Genomic DNA, 15,539 nt, shown 5'->3' on the forward strand with positions numbered 1-15,539 from the left:
ACCACTCGTTCAAGGTGTCTTCCACATTGAGTTCACCACAGTGCCTGGATTTATAGCAAATGAAGACCTAATGAGTGTTAATGGCCATGGAGAACTCAGGAATGTTAGCCATGATGGCAGAAAGTGAGAACCAGCCTGCTAGGTTAAGGGGGAATGGAGACTAAGGGAAACCTGGGGGATCTATTCTCACCCCAGAACCATGGCCCTGAGCCTGGTTTACTGCCCAAGCACCTGACAATTATTTGTTCTACCAACCTGACCTGAGTCTCTTGGAATCATAACAAGCAGACATTTAGAACATCATAATACTGTCCTATTTAATTACAGAATGGAGAAGCATATCTTTCTCTGGCAATGGCGCTAGAGATCAGGGGAAAAATTACGTTGCTCTTAAAGTAGTCAAACAATCGCAAAGGCAGAAAAAGAGGCAGGGATAAAAATTCTTTCTTAGGAAATCCTTCTCAGAAGAACTGAGACAGATAGAGGTGCTTTGACCTTATCTGACCTTTGTTGCCTATCTCCACACAGTTCGGACTTCATTCAGTGACGGTTCGTTCAACGAGCATTTATCGTGAATTTTTCATATGCTAACTATAGTAATAGGTTCTTTACCCAATTTTTAAAATAGTAACAGGGTTAACATCTTGCAGTTGATATTACTAATAACACTGTTAATGAAAAATCTTGTTATTTATTGATCATCTACTAGCATGCAAGGGATATGTTGGGTGCTTCTCCTGCACTATATCATTTAATTCCTGCAGCTTTATCATCCCAGTTTTATAGCAACTTGTCTAAGATTCCGCAGGTACTAACTGTACAAGTAGGATTAGAATTCAGTTGAGTCTGACTCCAGAGCTGCTTCTGCTTTTATTGTGCTGCCTGATAGGAAGCTAATGGTCTCATAGCATCTTTGCTTTCTTCTCCATTTTATATTCTATCTTTTGGAGAGTTTTAGGGGCCTCAGTTACTTTTTATTAATGTTTTAATCTTAAAATTCAATTTTATATGCCTGTGACATAGTAGAGAGGTTCAATAATTATTTGTTGAGATTTTGATTCATGATGATGACTTATATTTTTATGGATGCTAAATATGAACCTGGTACCATTTATTTCCGAGTGGAATCCACCTAAACTAGTGAATATAATGCAGTCTAAGCTTTAGAGTATATCTGAGACAAGGAACTTTCAGAGTAATAGTGAGTGATAGATTGTGATTTGCTTGAAAGGCTGAAAACCTTACTTAGAATTCACATTTATTTCAGTATAGGTCACATTGCCTTGCCACAGAAACATTCAGCTCATCTTAGCAACTGCTCTGTTGTTTCTTTTGTAACCTTCCACGTGTAATCCCCCCCAAATTAAGCAAGCATTTATTATAATTTTATCATAGTGGGTGTGACCAAAGTTTCTTGAATGCAGATGTATAAGAATTTATCCATAAAAAGAGAATTTATGTTTCCTTTTTGTTTATTACTTCTGCCACATTTACAGTAGTGCTGTCGTGAAACGTACAGCATAAGACTCCGATGATCCTAGACAGACACATGATGTTATGTTTTATAATATACAGATGTATGGGAGGGGCTCTGAAAGAAACGAACAATGAATTTCTACTGTTTTTAAATTTTTCCTATTTTATGTAACATTTTATATGTGTACATATTCATGCAAATGCCTCATGGAGTGTATGGGTAGGTATGTCTGTACATGTATATTCGTTTACAATTATTTTGCTTTCTCCCAAACTTGATTATTTATTTTCCATTATTGTCAAATGTGTGTGTTTAGAGAAGGTAAGATCCAAACTATGGTGTCTTAAGTTTTGTTCGATTTTGTTTTTTGGCGTTTTGCTTAATTTAACCTCCTTACACACACACACACACACACACACACACACACACACACACACACACACACACACACACGCACAAACACGCACTTCCATTTTATTTGTAAAAACAGAAGAACGACAAAAAAAAAAAAAAAAAATTCCTGCATATTTTTAACTGAATCTCCCAAAGGCATGTTCTTAATTTAAGAGCTGGGAGCAATATTAAGGAGAGGTTCCTTAGGCTCTGACACACAGTTTTCTACACCAGCATACTCAGAGTGATAAAAAAAATGCAATTGTCACTAACATTTCGCAGGTTGGGAGCCAAGGCCCGTTCTGCGGGCCATAGGGCAGTGGGTCAGAATGTTTCTTCCTGGAATGCTCGAGTGCATGTGAATCCCCACGGTAACCTGAGACCGAACTTGGCCGTAGATTGACAATACAGTTTTAACTGATAAATTTATTTTTCATTTGAAATGGAATTAAACTTTGTTTTTTCGTTTCCTACCATAACTCTTTTCCTGCACGCAAATAATGCTTACTTTAAGCACTAGATACTGTCTTTAAAATTGTATGTGTGACGACAACGTATTTTCTTATATTTACTTGGACTTCAGAGATGCTTTTAAAAAATCACATCCAAGCATCTTGAATATGTTTTGAATATGTTTTATTCTCCTTTAAAAGTCGCTTCCAGTTAGTTTTTCTAGGTATCAGAAAGTAGGATTACAGCAGAAAGTCCTGCTGATTCCACCACACTAAGTTTTATACACGTCTAAAACATTTTCTATATTACATAAGGGCGGTAGACATTGACTGGTGGCCAAAAAGCCTGCTTTAAGAGAAAATAGCATATCAGTGATTAATTATAAAACAGAATAGTATTAAACTTTATTAAATGCATTCGTGGAAAAGTTCGAGGATAAGGATGTCATGTAAAAGCTAACTTGATGCTTTTGCCTAGAATTTTCTAAAAATGCCCATCCTAACCGCTGAAAGGAATGAAAAAGAACACTGCATTCTTTTCCTTTGGGAGTGAACAGCAAGAAAACATGCACATCAATAGCAAATGCACGCTCATGCTTGATCCAGATGCACACATATGGGGAAAGCCTTGAATCTCTGGAATGCTCTATTCACCGTGCTTTTGGCATAATTCAAAACGAAGACAGGAAGCTCCTCCAGGACAGCTTCTCTGATACTGACACTGACTCGGACCTCATAGACACATAGGAAGAGGTAACTAACACTATTTGAGGTTTATGATGGATTAAGCATTTCAAATGTCTTACCTTACTGAATCTTCTAATACCCTTGCCTGGAAGGTGATATTATTCTTGTTTTATAAGCTAACTGCAGAGTAGCAGTATAGCTTTCTAAGGTCACACAGCTGGGACAGGATGGAAATTAGAAGAGAAGAAGGGTTCTTAGAGAATATATATTTTGTTTAGAATTTTAGGATTAAGTAAGTTTACAGAGCAGAAGAGATCTTGACACTTTAGCTTCTTCCTGGACCCCTTTAGTGACCTGGAAATCAAACTTAGGAGGCCATACGTCTTTCCCATTTTCCGACAGGTCAGTGTTAGAAAAGTGTTCCTATTTTATCCCAGACTTTATCTTCTTGCCACATTCCCAGCTCTCCTTCATAGCGTTAAGTAGAATAAGTCTCATACCTTTTCTCTATGATCGCATTTGAAAGCAGCTTTTTTGCCCAACTTTAAATCTTCTCTCCTTTTTTACTCAGCAAGGAATGTAATGTAGAAAGAGCACCAGACTTTCCTACCAGATTCGGGTTCAAGTCCCAGCTGTGTCACCCCAGGCATGTTGTCTATTCTCTAACATCTGTTAGTGGAAATAGTAATGACCTCCCTCCCAGGGTGATTCTGGGCAATTAATAAATGCAGTGAAGTTCCATGCATTACCATGCATTAGAGAAAAACACTCTATAAAGATTGCTTCTTGCATTAAACTTACTAATTCCTTCACCCATCACTTAATGTTTTTCTTAGTTTGCTTAGTTTGTTGTAGGTCTTTCTTAAAATGTGACATCCACAATTCTCTAAATTGGGCAATGGCAGAGGTTGATTTAACCTTTGATCTGGACATACCATTTTTATTATCTGAGGAACGGATGCTTCCTTGAAACCCAAGTTCTGGCTTTAATCACACTGACACCAGATTTGGCTTCTTATAAAATGGCAGATACCAGCAAGAGACATAGGGAAAGTATTTGTTTGGTTGAAACAGGCTGCATTCTGATACAGTTGGGAAAAATAGCAAATTTGCTTTGACTTGAAATTTTAGCAATATAGCATTGAAATCAGGACAGATATTCATAAAAGTGACACAGAGTGTCAATTGCTTTTAGGGTTTACAGATACATGTTGTTGCCGAATCTTTAATAAACTGTCTACAGAAATAAATTCAAGTGATGTTTCTCAGGACTGGTCTGGGAAAAGGAAGGGAAACATCAAAAGCAGAAGTAGGGCTATTTGCTTCTAAAACTGATTCTGTTCTTATATATAACTGTGTCATTGTCATTTAGGAAGAAGACTGTCTAAAATTATCAAAAGGCTGTAACATGAGCCACTTCGTAATAACTACTAAAATGACATTAATTTATTATAAAATCAGAGAATGCAAAGTATACAAATATCATGGGCTTAGGACAGTAGAGAAATAAAAAGTGTATGGGATTTAGAGACATGCCTGAGCCCAAATCCTGGCTTTTTTATTATCCAGCAGGATGATTGATTACTCTGAGACTCAGTTTTCTTATCTGTGAAAAGGGGATGACAGTGGTGCCCATCTCACAGCCTCAGCTCACATGAATTACTAACGTGAAATGTTTATAACAGTTCCTGACACATAGTAAGTGCTCAATAAATGTTGGCTGTAATTTTTTTTTCCTTTTATTGATTAGCTTCTCTAGCCTTAGGTGTTTTGATGTTGTTTTTGTTGTTCCCAGGTGAGAATTAGACAAATGGTACCCAACCCATCTGAAACAGTACCTGATGCAAAGCGTGTGCCCATCATGCTCGTCACCTATTTTTAAAATTATCATCCTCATCAGTATTATTATTCCCCATTTCATCCAACTAGACTGTCTTTCATTTATAATTTAAATGGCTCTACAGTGGTATAGTCTGCATTTTTCTTTAAGTTCCTAATCCATTTTCATGGGGCGGGAGGTATGACCATGGAAACCGATTAGCACTTCCTTAGTTTGCATTATTCAAAATATGTCATATTTGTCAGACTGCAAATGAGAGTTTTCAGTCACTGAAGAGACAACGCGTACTTAGAGTACACTTCAGTAGCTCCTCAATTTGTAGAGAAAAGCCTGAGCTCTTCCCTCTTTTAAAATGCAGATCACATAAAATTAATATCCGTACACAGACCTACCTGCTTAAGAAGTTTGAGAGCTAATTTAGCTTTGAAGATAATTGCAGGAATGATTAGGCCTGCAAGGAATTATATTTGACCTGAAAATTTTGTAAAGGATTTGCCCATATTTACCAAAGTCGCTTTCATCATTATCACCCTGTATTTCTGCTGCTCTGGACACATTTATATCAGCTTTTTCCGAAGAATGTTATTTGGAACACTGGTATCCCTTCAGTTATTAGTATGTGTTCTTCGAGTGAAGTAGTTTATGTGCAGTAAGTTTGAAAATGTTATATTCAAAAAAGTGAAGAGGGTGACCTTACTGTAGGATTTCTCAGAGCCTTCATTAAGCCCTCAAGTCCTTCTAGGACTCTCAGAGGCAATATCGCCTACAGCTTTTCCCTAACTAATTTGAACCCAAGAAGCTTTCTTTTTGGAAAGCTTTCTTTAACAGCTTATCAGACAGACACTGTGTTCCAAGAAAAGCAGCTGCATAGCTGAGAAAGTGCTGATTTTGAACAATGTAAACAACCAAGTATTTTCCAGAGAAATATATGAGACACTCTCTATATGTATTCATCCACTTTTCCCCACCATGAGCATTTTCTTGAACAGACACCTCTGCAGGCAGGCCTGTGGTCTTCATCCAAATGAACCCTCATCCTATACACACACCCTGCACCTGTGCACATTCTGCCCCTATCCACATGCAGTTACCCAGCCCTGTTTCTCCCACCCCCCGTTCTCTGTCCACAGGCATTGCCAACCCTGTGGCATTTTACACCCATGCCATGGACTATATAGACACCCATTTGTGAGATTTGTACAGAATATGTGGAAAGGGGAAAGGAGTGACAAAATACATGCTTTCTTTTTTATAGTCGTTGACAGATTCTTTTTAAGCTTGCATAAGTGGACACACACTTATTTTCACAATCACTTAATATTAGAACCACCCTGAACTGAATTTAGGTCTTCTCCTGAAGGCTCTGCCCTTTGGTGCTTGTCCTTTCTTGGTTAAATTCAGAACCATCAGGTGCCCTAACTATAGCCCAAGTTAGAAATCACAGCATCCATTTCCAACTCATCTTTTCTACAGCTCTCATCTGATCTCATCTAAAGCTCTTTTTCTGATTTAAATGTATATGTCTTCCTGTCCCTGGACCCAAATGAACATGAACCTGAAAATAAGCGTGCAAAAACCTCAGCCAGGAGATACAAGATAGTAAGTCTGCTTTCTCAGCTTCATCTGCAACCACACACGTAACCCTTGACATTGATCGTCACTTCCTTTGTCACTTATAGCGGCTTATGTGCACATAACACTTTCTAAAGGTGGAGTCAGAGTCTCTGTAGTTCTTTGGAAACCCCTCTTCTCAGGGTATTGAGCTCAGTGTCAACCTCAACCAGCAAGAGAGCAATGTCCGTAGGTGTAGACGGTGCACCTAAGATTCTTCCCCACACTGACGTCCTATTATTTTCCCTCCATCTTTTGTTATCCCTTGCCTGGGATGGTCTCACCCATCTGAAGTCCCTAGTATTCTCCATACTTATTCTCATTAGGAACTGAGAGGCGATAGTCTCCAGGCATGTCAGTGAAAAGGGCTGGTCACTATCCCCTACCCAGGCTCCTCAATTTCCTAAGACCAAATTGACCATTTTCCTATCATCAAGCTTTTGAAGAAGCAGGTCAGAACTCATTATTCCTGCTCCAGCTACCACAGGCTTAATGATCACTGGAAGGTCACTATTCTTAACTGTGTTCCTAGTGAGGTTTGGCTTTGCTTTTTCATTTACACGTTGTCAGTTCTACTTAATATATATGAGTGAGCTGTGTTGGAGGTGCAATCCTTGAGGAACTGTAGAAAGTTACCTGCCCCTTAACAATGTATTCCCCTAATAGCATGCTCTAGCCTAGGATTTTCCACCCTCATCCATTAAGTGAAATTCACTGATGTCTGTTGTTCTGTGGTATAGCATGGTGCCTCATAGTAAAAGTGTGGTTGAATGAAATTGTTTGCAATAAGACTTCAGGGAGATAAAGAACTGAGTCAGGAAAAGGAAGACGAGTGCAATTTTATAATGGAAGCTAGGAAAACTAGAAAATATACAAAGTCATACCATGAAATATTTTAAGAAGGCAGAAGAGAAGGATGAGGTCAAAGATAAAAAGTTGTAGAATAAGATGGAGAAGAGAACAGACACACTTATTTTGCTTTACCTAATTAATTTTAATACCAATATAACCACATTGTTTTTCTCAGTGCTGTGCTACAATAGGGGCTGGTTGCTTCTAGTAATGGGCTCAGCCTATTGGTGACCCTTTGGGTCCCTTGATCAATGTACTCAAGCTTATTAGAGTTTGACAGAAAATGTTAGGTAATTAAAGATCAGTCTTTATACATTGTGTGGCACTGATGAATTTATTACATTATGGGACAGTTTACCATCTTACAGGGAAAATAGATTTAAAAATCAATTGAAATCATTGAATGCAGGTTTAATTAGACTTGATCTAAGTGCTACTTGGCATATATTACATTATGACAAGCAGATGAAATGACCAGTTGTGCTTGTAGATACATGCTGTATGTTGCTTCTTTCTGATGTTCACACATGTAAATTGGAAAGTAAACACATTCCTTTAGAACTTAATATAAAAATTGATTGCTAAAAACAAATTTAGGTTGCCATAATAAACTTGGTCTAATCCTCATCCATCCATCTAAGACCAGAGCAGATAACTTGAATTTTATTTTATTTTAATCTTCCCCATCATCGATGCCGTCTCTCGAATTCAAAGCAGGTTTAAGGTTCAATCCTAAACTTAGAAATGGTGTCTAGTGGGGATTATTTTTCTCTTATCTAGAATCAAATTGAGGATTTTCCAGGGACCTACACAGTAAGTAGGAAAGAGAGACTCTAACAGTTTTGAGGTTTGCTTGTTTGTTGGGCAGACTACTAACTAACAATAAATTTCTTGGCTACGGAGACTTACTTCTAGTACTGGTAAACGTGAATTGCTTCTCTGACCAAGTGATATGCCTTTCAAGTACTTTAAGGATTGGCCTGTGATTGTAACACTGGCGGAAGTTCGAGTTCCATTACTGTCACCAGGAGGTAACTACTTTCCTTAAATTTCTTCATCTGACTACTAATGATAATAATGACACTGAGATGAGCTTAAATTATGAATTCATAGGGCAGATTTTAAGAATCTCTTTATACTTTAGTAGGAAAAATTATTTTCTCCCTCTTTCTTTCATGCTATCTCTTCTTCCCTTGAACCCCCACTAGTTCTTGAAACAAATACTATGCTAATTTTTAAAGTTTGAGGTTTTAAGAGTGTTACAGACTGAATATTTGTATCCCCCAAATGTATCTGTTGAGGCCCTAAACTCCACTGTGATGTTATTTGAAGATGGGGACTTTGGGAAGTAATTGGAGTTAGACGAGGTCATGAGAGTGGGGCCCTCATGATGGGATTAGTGCCCTTATAAGAAGAGCCACCAGAGAGCTTGCTCTCTCCTTGCCATCTGAGGACACAGGGAGAAGACAGCCATCTGCAAGTCAGGAGGAGGTTTCTCACCAGAATCTGACCTTGCTGGCACCCTGATCATGGCCTTCTAACCTCTAGATCTGTGAGAAATTAAGTTTCTGTTGTTTAAGCCACCCAGACTATGGTATTTTATAACAGCCTGAGCAAAGAGTTATTAGATTCTAATAGAGTTCTTTGATTACACTTTAAAATCATATTCCTCTTACATTGACTGTGTTTTCTTATTGTTAGCAGTAAGAATTAAATTATAAAAGTTACCACCATTGCTGTATATCTGTGATGAGCCACAGATATGCATCTCTGCTTCACGGGATGGAGTTAAAGTTGTCAAGAATAAGGCCTACTTCAAAAGATGCCAAGTGAACTTTAGAAGAAGGCGAGAGGGTAAAACCAATTGGTATGCTTGGAAATGCTTACACATTTTACACATTTTACACAATTTACACATTTGAGTGTAAATACAGTACACTCAAATATGGGATGATAGTTCATGTAACCAGCAGAGAGATCATTTGTCAGATTGCTTATGCCTGTGTCGAAGAGGCTATGATAGTCAGTGCAGCTTATACTCATGAACTTACAAAATACAGTATGAAGGTACTTTGTATTTGGATTCAGTTCACACCTGAACTACCACTGGAAATAAAGTTTTTGGGGCCCTGAAGAGAGCTGTGGAAAGAAGCTTTTCCATCCCTCACAGAACCAAATGATTCCCTGGTATGGTTCAGAAAACAAGGAATTCAAGGCATAAGTACTTTGGAAGAACATCAGGGATCAAAACATTGCAGATTATATATGGAAGGAGATGGTGACGCTTACAGGAAAAAATTTACTCAGCACAAAAAGAAGGTAACTCCAGACACCGAAGAGATGTGCAAGAAAGTTCATGCTGCTGTATGAGAGAATCCAATCTATGAGAAGACACCTAAGAAAAAAGTTAAAAAGAAGAGGTGGAACTATCCCAAAATGTCTCTTGCTCAGAAGATCAGGTAGCTCAGAAAGCAAGTTTCCTCCAAGCTTTAGAGTGGGCTAGTGAGGGTTGAACCAAAACACCGCATTCCTATGAAGATTTTTCAGATAAGGACAATCAACTTATTGACGAAGAAGCTAAAAATAAATACATTGAAAAGTTACCACAATTTCATCTTTTGGTTTTCAGAAATAAATTTAAAAAAAAAATCAGGTGTGGACTTCTGGTTTCTACTGTTCTTTGACAAATATCAGCACTGCTGTTGACCTGTGAGCCTTTCACTTGACCTCTCTGGGCTTCAGTTTCTACAGAATGAATTGGCTGATACTTAACCTTACTTTCTGTTCTAAGCACTCTCTGATTTTATTCAATCCTAATATTGAGATCTGAGGAATTTATCGTAGAATAAAAGAGAAAATATCTGCATCCAAGGTTATTGAAAGCTGGTGACATTTTTATTTGGTATACAAACTTCAATTCAGTTCCCAAATACTTACAAAAGGATATATAGCAAGCACTCCTGAACTGAAAATTTTAATCCCGTGACTTTTAATTTTTACTGTCTTTCTCCTTCCCGTTAGCACATCAGCCTGCCAAATACCAAAATCCGTTTGTTTTCTTATATGGATTTTTTTTTTCTTTTTTTTTTTTTTGTGGTATGCGGGCCTCTCACTGTTGTGGCCTCTCCTGTTGCAGAACACAGGCTCTGGACGCGCAGGCTCAGCGGCCATGGCTCACGGGCCCAGCTGCTCTGCCGCATGTGGGATCTTCCTGGACCGGGACACGAACCCGTGTTCCCTGCATTGGCAGGCGGACTCTCAACCACTGCGCCACCAGGGAAGCCCTATATGGATTTTTTTTAATGATGCAATAAAGACCTTTAATTACTAATAGATATATTTTCTTCTTATGGAATCTTAATGTTTTAAAAGGGAGATATTCAGAGAACAAGTAATTGCTTTCTCATGTACTTTATGCAAAGCTGGTATAGGACATTTGATTTATTCCTGCTGATCTTCAGAATCTATTTAACGTGAATAAAAGCAGTATACTGTTTCCATATAGCAGGTGTCTTGAACTTTGCGTTAATTACTTTTCTTCCTTTTAACAAAAAAAAAAGATCTGTAGAAATCTTTATTGTTCTATCTAGACTCCTTTAACAGTGAATCAGTCACATTTTGACCTCGAAAATAATTACCAGATGATTTAGTAATGCGTTATTAAGACTGTTAGCAGAACAAGTTAAAATCTGAAAATGGGAAATTTCAGGTCTTTAGAGTATTTTTAAATTACTGCTGCCCTGTCTGCCTGGCATTTTTCCCTAGCTAAACTGAGTTTCCTTATTGTAGCAATAACTATGACTCATTTTCCGGTGATTGGTGACCACGCAGGAACCCTGGATTCCTAGGTCATCTTTCATTCATATGGCCGCCCATCATTTTACCTGTTTGTCTACTCCCTCCTGTGGCCCTGGTGCCTTCTACTCCCTGACTCTATTCTGATCCTTGAGCCTCCTCCTCAACCCCATCCCCTATCCTCAGTCATTTCTCTTTGTCTAACTGGAAGGTGGCTGTCTCCCCTGCAGCCCTGTCAAGTGGTTACTCCTCATACCTACTATGGGATGAACAAGAAAACGGGAACCTTCGTCATACAGCCACAAGGAAATAAATTCCACTAACAACCTGAATGAGCTAGGAAGTAGATTCTCCCCTAGAGTTTCCACGTGGGAGTGTGGCTCAGCCTACATCTTGGCTTCAGTCCTATGAGACCCTGAGTAGAGGACCTGGCCTGCCTTCTGATCTGTAGAAACTGTGAGATAGTAAATGGGTGGTATTGTAAGTTACTGGGTTTGTGGTCCTTCATTATGCAGCAATATAAAATTAATCCGTGGCTCTCTGGCTTAGTCTTCTAGTCCTCTCTCCCCACCTACCCAGCAATAGCCACAATGGGGTCTTTGCTCTTCCTTGAATATGGGGACCGTGTTCCTCTGCAAGACGTTTGGACCATCTGCTGCTTCTGCCTGAAAAGACCTCCCCCTAAGAAAGGTATATGGCTCACTTTTTTACCTCCTTTAGGTATTTGTTCAAATGGCTTCATATTAGAGAAGCCTTTCCTAATGCATATACATACATATGTAGTCATTATATATATATGTAGACTATAAAGTAGAAGCCCCACCCAGCACTCACCTACCTTGCTTAAGTTTTCTCCGTGGAACTTATCGTATCTGTATCATTTTTTTGTTTACCATGAGAATTCAAGCTCCATGAGGACAGGGATTTTTGTGGTGTTCTCTGTTGTATTCTGGTACATGGAGCAGTGCTTCCAACATGGTAGGTGCTTAATACATGTTTGTAAGTGAATTCACATTTTCTGTTATTTTGACCTTATTATATTTCTATGGAAATTTATAATTTTGGAGACTCTTTTTTTCATTAAAAATGTTGTCATATTAAAGGAGAATGAAGAAAAAATATTTGAAAAACCACAAGATTTTATAACTTAATACCTGCAGAATTTAAAACAAATCTAAATGCAATTCAGCAGAAAAATAGAGGCACTTAATAACTGTTTGGTTTCAGAGTACATGCCTCACTGTACAATTTAAAGCTTAGTGAATTTCTTATCACACAGGTTTGAAATACATTATACTCTAAGGTTATGTTCATACACTGGATAACTTTGATTTTTCTTTAACTTTGATCTTTTAATGCTAGCTTTAAAAAAATCCCTTTGCATTATTTCCTACTATTAAGAAATTTACATAAAACCGAATGGCACAAAAAATCCAGCAAAAATATAAATAATTCAAAACTTCAATAGTAAATATAGACCCATCACTAGTATTTGATACTAATTATTTAATAATTAAATCCGCTAATCCTCCATGCCTGTTATCTTTAGTAGAATGTTTTCATAGTGGCCCAGAATTTTTTGATTTATTTTTTGACATTTGCAAACTATTCTTGTAAAGAGTTTCTGCTGCCGGAGCATGTCCATTTTTAGTAAGAAATAAATTTTTGCTTAGCTGTCTATCAAGACTGTTTATACTTGGTCTTAAAAATGTCCATATTTTTTGCTTTTAAAAATGTCAGCATTAAGTCGGGTTTCCCCAGCCATTTATGTATAACCTCCTATAATTCCTTTCTTGCTACTATTCTCTTCCTCTTCCAATGGTCTCTGCTTAATATATATAGTGCTCTTTTCCTTTCAACATTTTTCTTTCTCTTAAAATTCAAACAATAAAATAGAATAGAATAAATTAACAAAAAGCCTTAGCAATAGTTTCTCTTGTAGGTCTAAACATGAGTCAATTCAGACATGGGTGGCTAGTTGTTTTATCCCATGAATGAGTCATGGGCTTGGGAAATTCATTGCACCTCCTGCAAGAGCATTTTTCTCTCCAATCTCTGATGAAATACCCTCCCCACCTTGTTCAGGTGGAACACGTTCCTCTCACATATGGCATTTCTATGTCAGCAGATACTTTGAAAGCATAAAGCGTGGGATAAATTGACACTTTGACTCTACCATTACAAATCAATGTTGCCAGCAGTTAGAAGGTTCTGTTCACATGGAAGGTAATAGCCTTTCAGTCATTTGGTTTTGTATTCCCAGATTAAATAGCTAATAGTTTGTTATCCATTCATTATCATCGAAAATGGCTATATCTTTTCTCATTTATTCTGTTTTGGAAATTACATTCAGTAAACATTGACTTTTTATTGCTGTGCAGTTCTGTGAATTTTAACACATGTATAGATTCTTGTAACCACCACTGCAGTCAGGATACAGATCTCTTCCATCTCCACAGAGAAATTCCCACCCGCTGCCCCTTTGATGAATGCCTCCACCCACACCGACCTCTGACATCCATGATGTGAGTTCTCCATCACCATAGAGAAATGCTTTTTGAAAAAGTCATTGAATCATTGATTGCAGATCCTCCTGAGACTGGCTTCATTTATTCAGTCTAATGCCTTTGAACTTCATCAAGGTGTTGTGCATATCAATAACAGGTTTTTTTTTTTTCAATTGCTGAGTTGTATTCCATGCTACCGTACCACAACAAACTGTACCACAGTTTGTTGCACCATTCATAGGAAAGTATATTTTGGTTGTTTCCAGTTTTGAGTGATTATGAATGGAGCTGCTAAAATATTCCTGTGTAGGTTTTTCTGTGATCCTAAGTTTTCATTTCTTTAGGGTAAATACCCAGGATTGGAATTTCTGAGTCATATGGTAAGTGTGTGTTGAACTCTATTAGAAACTGCTGTAGTGTTTTCCCCACCAGCCGTGTATGAGAGTTTCAATGGCTCTGCATCCTCACCAGACATTGTAAAATATAGTGTGACATCTCCTAATGCTTTTAGTTTTCATTTCCCTAATGGACAGTGATGTTGAACAGTTTTCCATGGTCTCTTTGTTATCTGCATATCCTCTTCTGAGACACATCTCTTCGACTTTGCCCTTTTATTTATTATGTTGTTCATTTTCTTGCTGTTGAGTTTTGAGGGCTCTTTATGTATTTGGGATGCAAGTTCTTTGTCAGAAACATGATTTGTAAATGTTTTCTTCCAGTCAGTAGCCTGTCTTTCCATTCATTGTGTCTTTAACAAAGCAAAAGTTGTCAATTTTGATGAAGTTCAACTTATCAATTTTTTTTCTTCTTCAGATCATGCTTTTGGTATCACATTTAAGCACAATTTGACGAAGCCCAGTTCATGAAGACTTTTCTCCTATGGCTTCCTTTAAAATTTTTTATATTTTTATGTTTTACATTTAGGTCTATGAACCATTTTAACTTTTGTTTCAGTTGTGAAGTTTACGTAAAATTTCATTTTTTCCCCAAATGGATGTCTCATTGTTCCAGTACCATTTGTTGAAAGGACTACTCTTTTTCCATTTCATTGACTGTAACTTTGTCAGAAGCAGTTGGCCATATTCTCTGTGTACTCTGTTTCATTTATCAATATATCTGTCCTTTTGTCAATACCACAGTTTTGATTACTATAGATTTACAGCAAGTCTTAAAAATCAGTAGATGCAATTTCTCCATTCTTCTTCTTCTTTCTGAAAAGTACTTGGGTCATTCTGTTTACTCTGCCTTTCTTTATAACTTTTTGAATCAACTTGTCATTATGTACAAAAAATCTTGCTGAGATTTTAATTGGTATTGCCTTAAATCTGTAGATCAATTTAGGAAAAATCGACATCTTATAAACTTGAGGCTTCCAGTATATGAACACAGTATGTCTCACCATTTATTTAGATCTTTTTTGATTTCTTCCATCAACTCTTATAGTTTTCAGCATACAGATCTTGCACATTTTGGTTAGATCTATAGCTAAGTACTTTGTTTTGGACTTACTATAAATGATAAATATATTTTTTAAAAATTTCAGTTTCTAATTGCTACATATTTGTATGCTGACCATGTGTCTTGTGAAACTTTGTAGTTTCAATATCACTTCTGTTTTCAAAACTTTTGTAGTGTTATTCGTATCTGTCCTTCGAGTTTGTCACCCAGGTGACAGTCCGGGACCTGGGGGATGGTGTAGTCCATAGATTATTTCTCAGAGTATCTGATATGTGGTTTAGATCCATGCATGCACAGCTTGAGGTAAGCCCAGAAGTCCATGAACGACATTAAGAAGTCCCTTCCTGAGCTCCTTCCTCATTACACTCTCTCTGGCATATTCCCATTTCCTGTGGATTCCCTGGAAGGAAAAGATCAAAAGACCCTTCATTCAGAAAGCTGGGGTTTGATTTTCCCTTCTCTGCCTT

General features: G+C 37.5%; 1 protein-coding gene and 1 pseudogene across 14 annotated transcripts in view; both read left to right on the forward strand.

The window, feature by feature from the left end:
- The window catches only part of INPP4B (inositol polyphosphate-4-phosphatase type II B), a 717,274-nt gene that overhangs the window by 478,117 nt on the left and 223,618 nt on the right, over positions 1 to 15,539 (forward strand). For 9 of the 14 annotated variants that reach the window (XM_073805532.1, XM_073805533.1, XM_033857340.2 and 6 more), the window contains one exon: positions 13,567 to 13,632. The exons of the other annotated variants lie outside the window; for them this stretch is intronic. In XM_073805532.1, the coding sequence (XP_073661633.1) occupies positions 13,567 to 13,632 (66 nt within the window). The remainder of the gene's footprint in view (positions 1 to 13,566; positions 13,633 to 15,539) is intronic. 14 annotated transcript variants of the gene reach the window in all.
- Positions 9,034 to 10,438, forward strand: LOC141278820 (large ribosomal subunit protein uL18 pseudogene; annotated as a pseudogene).

Source organism: Tursiops truncatus, chromosome 5 (genome assembly GCF_011762595.2).
Source record: "Tursiops truncatus isolate mTurTru1 chromosome 5, mTurTru1.mat.Y, whole genome shotgun sequence".
NCBI classification, from domain to species: Eukaryota; Metazoa; Chordata; class Mammalia; order Artiodactyla; family Delphinidae; genus Tursiops; species Tursiops truncatus.